Source organism: Astyanax mexicanus, chromosome 13, assembly GCF_023375975.1.
Source record: "Astyanax mexicanus isolate ESR-SI-001 chromosome 13, AstMex3_surface, whole genome shotgun sequence".
Taxonomy (NCBI): Eukaryota; Metazoa; Chordata; class Actinopteri; order Characiformes; family Acestrorhamphidae; genus Astyanax; species Astyanax mexicanus.
The window spans coordinates 8,880,441-8,886,769 of NC_064420.1; the positions used below are offsets into that span (position 1 = coordinate 8,880,441).

General features: G+C 36.4%; 1 protein-coding gene across 1 annotated transcript; it reads right to left on the reverse strand.

Annotated features, from left to right (window-relative positions):
- Nucleotides 1-337: 337 nt before the first annotated feature.
- LOC125780626 (histone H2B) lies at nt 338-1,010 on the reverse strand. Its single transcript, XM_049463086.1, has one exon. It carries the CDS (start codon nt 758-760, stop codon nt 386-388), a length of 375 nt encoding a protein of 124 aa, XP_049319043.1. The 5' UTR covers nt 761-1,010; the 3' UTR covers nt 338-385.
- Nucleotides 1,011-6,329: the final 5,319 nt, after the last annotated feature.

Sequence of the window (6,329 nt, forward strand, 5' to 3'; positions counted from 1 at the left end):
ATTGATATACTTATATACACACACTATATATATATCTATATCTATATATATATATATATCTATATATCTATATATATATATATATATCTATATATCTATATATATATATATATATATATAGATATATACACACAAACACGCACACACACACACACACACACAATTATGTAAGTGTAAATAATTTTATTTATTGCTTCTACATATAAATCAATTCATTACAACAATTGATATACTTATATACACACACACACTATATAGATATGTATATTTATACATATTTTCTTTATCAAAACATTAGAAAAAGGACACGGAACGCTGCTCTTTAGGGGAAAACGTGGGTGGCTCTTAAAAGAGCCGTTGGGTTTGAACAGAGCGGGTTCGCTCTTTACTTGGAGCTGGTGTACTTGGTGACGGCCTTGGTTCCCTCGGAGACGGCGTGCTTGGCCAGCTCGCCGGGCAGAAGCAGGCGCACGGCGGTCTGGATCTCCCTGGAGGTGATGGTGGAACGCTTGTTGTAGTGAGCCAGGCGGGAAGACTCACCGGCGATGCGCTCGAAGATGTCGTTCACGAAGGAGTTCATAATACCCATCGCCTTTGAGGAGATTCCGGTGTCGGGGTGGACCTGCTTCAACACCTTGTAGACGTAGATGGCGTAGCTCTCCTTCCTGGACTTTCTGCGCTTCTTGCCTCCCTTCCCGGCGGTCTTGGTAACGGCCTTCTTGGAGCCCTTCTTCGGGGCGGACTTGGCTGGCTCAGGCATCCTGCTTCTCTTCGAGTTAGACTGAAGAATGAGGGGGAGGCGACTAACCCCCACGTTATTTGCACTCTGCCAGTCTAATTAACATGAGTCACGCCTTTCAAATGCCGTCAAACCACCATTGGACAAACACAACTCGCTCCACTCTAATACCCCTCCTCTCCCTCCCCCCGCTGCTGCAGCCTGCTCTTTGTGTGCCTTCCCGCGCACACAGCGGTGACGCCCTTTGCGAAGAGCGTTTTATACATTAAAAAACCTTAAAAACCTTGAAAAAATTTGACGCTTTCATATGCGTTAGCTCTGAAACGGACAAATAAACACATCCGCGCATTGTGAGCGAACACAAACACGCGGCTGTATGTTTATTCATCAGTTAGCCTTCATGTGAACTAATGTCTGGTTCAGTTGAGTGGACGGGAGATCCTACGGCGTTCCTTTAAAACAACCTAAAACTAAAGAAATATGTGCCTTTAAACTGACGCTTCTTAATCACAGACTCGGATATTTACATCTTCTTAAACTTATGCTTTAAGAACACACGTGCACATATATTTTATATATACACACACAGCTCGTAGGCATATATGTATCAATATTCTCTCTCTCTCTCTCTCTCTATACACACACACAATACTGATATCCTTACATATCTTTCGTAGTGTATTTCCACACTTTATCTTGTAATTCATGGGCAGTGGGATGTTTTATATAGGGAAATTAAGTGTTAGTGAACTACTGTATCTTATTCCAACACGGAAAACTGCTCTTTGGGTGGATTTGTGGGTGGCTCTTAAAAGAGCCGTTGTTGTTAGCGGTGTTCGAGACGAGCGTTTAACCTCCGAATCCGTACAGAGTGCGTCCCTGGCGTTTCAGGGCGTACACCACATCCATAGCGGTGACGGTCTTTCTCTTGGCGTGCTCGGTGTAGGTGACGGCGTCTCTGATCACGTTCTCCAGGAACACTTTCAACACACCGCGGGTCTCCTCGTAGATCAGACCGGAGATACGCTTGACGCCACCACGACGCGCCAGACGGCGGATAGCGGGCTTGGTGATGCCCTGGATGTTATCGCGAAGAACTTTGCGGTGACGCTTGGCGCCTCCTTTCCCGAGCCCCTTGCCTCCTTTGCCGCGTCCGGACATCGTAGCTGCTCTTGCTCCCAGTAGACGAGAAGAAAGAATGAAGCTACATCGGACAGCCAGCGCATGATATTCTACTCTACCGGACCTAGTTGAGGACAGATAGGCGGAGCCCAGTACAAAGCAGCTGGGTGGCCCCTCACAGTGTGGCCGTCTGCACCGCCCCCATACACTAGAGCGCTACAGAAATACAGATTATATACAATATCTGCTGAAATGAACCTGCTTGAAATTAGTAACTGCAGATATCTTACACCAATGAATGCTGAATATTACATCTTGCCAGACACACTTTATGATGCACTGAACCATGTGGGACACAGTGTCACAGTCAAGCAAGTGTGTTTTATGCAGCATGTTATGGTTTGGTCTCCTGCACATAAAATGTCTAGTTAACATCTGAATAGATTAGCTGACTGTATATGAAGGTACTATTGTGTGAACCTTAAGCTAATTTACAAACATTAACATGAATTAAACATATTAATATGTATTCAAATAGTATCGTACTCACTACATAATCTCTAAATCACAGAGTGTTATCGCTCATGTAGGAGCTCATGTAGTGTGATCGACATGTAGGAGCAGTCCAAAATACTCAATAAAACAAACAAAAAAAGCAAATAAAATAGAATAATAATAATCATCATAATCATAATAATCATAATAATAATAGTAATATGCCTTGAGAAATCCAAAGTGTGGAACACAAAAAGCACGATTACTGTGTATCATGTATGTTTTATCAAATATAAGCGATTTTGGAAAGTGTATTCGTCAAACTAGGTGTATTAATTTTATTTACGAGTTCATTAAACTTCTATGAATGTGTACTTCTAAAGTACTTCCCAACTTGTGCTGGGAGTTTTGTTTATTTTCTATCAATAATTTGGAATATGCCCCAATCCTTTTTTCGCACTCTACACTGGAAATATTTAGATCAGTTAATAAAAACTCTCTTGATCCATGAGAATGAACAGGATTAGACAACCCTCATAATCCAAATTCATGTAAACAAATTAAACATTACAAAACAGGTAAAAAGATTTGTACGCTCACTCACTCATTCATTAATCACTGCAGTGTCTGCGTTAGACCAGGAGATGGCCTCCAAGCTCCACCAAAAACATCTCCCCTAGAACTGTCTCACAAACCACACATAAATAACCAAACAATAAGTTTCAACAGCAGTACATTAAATCTATTTACATGTTACATGGAGATAGCATTAAATAAAAATAAATAAATAAATGTATTATGTTGGAATATATACATGAACATATATATGATTACACACACACATATATATATATATATATATATATATATATATATATATATATATATATATATATATATATATATATATATATATATATATATGTAGCAGTTGTTTCTTTTTTCTATGTCTTGTTTGAATTAATTTTATTATTTTATGTATATATAATTTATTAAATTTATTTCTGGTAGGTTTTTTTTTTTTCCTGTTTCATGTTGTCCCTTCAAATTTACAATAAAATAAAATAAAATCCTTCATTACCGTATTTACTGCTTAGTGGATCATCAGTGGCCAATTTGCAAATGGAAGGGGGAAACAAACATCTGGCACTATATGGCACTTTTGGGGCCATGTATGTGGATCGTGTTAACCAACTGAATAAAGATATCTCATTCTATTATCTTTATATGATAATATTTAAAAGATAAATGTCCTAATCAAATTGTGATGAAAAGTACACATTTGTACGCCATGTCTTGAAATAAGCTATGGGTCAGAAACCTCTCACTTCAACAACCACAAATATAGTAATGAGAATAAGAATAAGAATAAGAATATTTATTATTATTTTTATTAGTAGTAGTAGTGAGTAAGTATGTTGCTCAGAGACAGCCTGTCTTCTCGTGGATAATAATCAGCCTTGTGAAAACGAAAATGTGGAACGTCGAAGTCGAAGCACGATTACTGTGTATCATGTATGTTTTAGCAAATATAAGCGATTTTTTAAAACGTATTCGTCAAACTAAGTGTACTCAATTACGGTGTTCATTAAACTTCTACTAATGTGTACCTCTAAAGTATTTCAAAAAAAGTGTGCTGGGAATTGTAAATTATTTACTAATCCAATAAAATATTTGTTTATATTTTAATGTCTATCAATAAATCGCTCTATTCCCCGATCCTTTTCACTCACTCTACACATAAAATATTGCAGTTAAAAACTCTCTTGATCCATGTGAACTAACACAATTAGACAACCATCTGTGGCCCTCATAATCCTAAATCATGTAAACAAATAAAACATTACAAAACAGGGAAAAAGATTTGTATTCTCACTCACTCGTTCATAAATGCCTGCAGTGTCTGCGTTCGACCAGCAGATGGCGACCAAGATCCACCAAAAAACACAAAAGAACTGTCTCACAAACAACACAAAAATAACCAAACAACAAGTTACAACATCAGTACATTTAATATATTTACATGTTACATGGAGATAGCATAAAAAAAAAATACATAAACGTATTATGTTTTGTCAATCAAAAAGACTACGGCTGAACGATTAATGTTTTGGTTGCTGTTTTTCCTATTTTCCAATAGCCTTCCGAAACGTCACGACGATGCGCCACGCGTACCGTGACGTCACCGCGTTTGTACTCTGTATAGTGCTCGGGATTGTAGTCCCTGGCCTCAAAAACACAACCATGCTCTACGGAACCACGTGATTGAGTTTCAAAATGTCTTAATATTATTATCTTTTCATGCTGTTCTCTCCAATACAAAATAAATGCTGTGACAAGCTGAAGAAAGTGGTTTGAAAAGAGAAATAACCTAAAGAATAAATATTGCATATTATGGTTATACACGACCTCACTCTCTCTCTCACACACACACACACACACACACATAATAATAAATACATGAACATACATATAATTTCATAAATATTTTTGGGTTTCTTTTTCTATTTCTTTTTTGGTTTATATATTATTTTAGGTATATATATTTTTAGATGTTTTTTTGGAAGTTTCGTTTATTTCCTGTTTTATGGTGTCCCTTCAAATGTCCCAAAAAAACAAAAACAAAAACTAATTTTAACAATAAAATGCATTAACATATTTACTGCTTAGTGGATCACCAGTGGGCAACATTAGCAAATGGAAGGGAGGCAAAAACATCTAGCAAGATCCTCTGCTCTTTAGTATAAAGTACTATATGACAATTTTGTGACCATATATGTGTATTGTGATAACCAACTGAATAAAGAAATCTCATTTGTTTAGCTTCATATGATAATATGTAAAAGATAAACGTCCTAATCTAATTGCGGTGAAACGTACACATTTGTACGCAACCTCTTGAAATAAGCTATGGGTCAGAAACCTCTCACTTCTTACATGAGTGTCGTAATATAACACAATAAGCTCTAAATAACAGAGTGTTATCGTTTAAGAGAGGTGTAGGAACAGGCAAATAAATAAATAACTAATCAAATAAACAACTAAAAACTTAATAATAAGATCTTTAATAATCATTATTAGTATTATAACTATAATTATAATAATAATACTTATTAGTAGTAGTAGTAGTAGTAGTAGTAGTAGTAGCAGTAGGAGTATTCTGAGTAACTATGTTTCTCAGACACAGCCATTGTTCTCATGGAAAATATCAGCCGTGTGAAATCCAAATGGTGGAACACACCAAGCACGATTACTGTGTATCATGTATGTTTTATCCAATATAAGCGAGTTCATTAAACTTCTATTAATGTGTAACTCTAAAGTACATCAAAAACTGGGCTGGGAGTTGTAAATAATTTACAACTCAAATAAAATATTTGTTAAGATCCGAATGTCTAGCAATAATTCGCACTGTGCCCCAATCATTTTCGCTGACTCTTAAAATAAAATATTAAAATCTGTTAAAAAATCTCTTGATCCATGAGAATTACACAATTAGACAACCATATGTGGCCCTCATAATCCTAAGTCATGTAAAAAAATAAAACATTACAAAACAGGTAAAAATATTTGTATGCTCTCTCACTCATTCATAAATCCCTGCAGTGTCTGCGTTCCACCAGAAGATGGCCTCCAAGCTCCACCAAAAAACATCTCCCCTAGAACTGTCTGTCAAAACACACAAAAACAGACAACGAATATCTAGCTATCTTTATATGGTAATATTTAAAAGATAAAAACGTCCTTATCAAGTTGTGATGAAAAGTACACATTTGTACGCAACCTCTTGAAATAAGCTATGGGTCAGAAACCTCTCACTTCTTACATGAGGGTCGTAATATAACGCAATAAGCTCTAAATCACAGATTGTTCTCGCTCAAGAGAGGTGTAGGAACAGTCAAATAAATAAACAAATAAACAACAACAACCATAATAATACTACAAATAATAACAATAACACAAACAACAATAA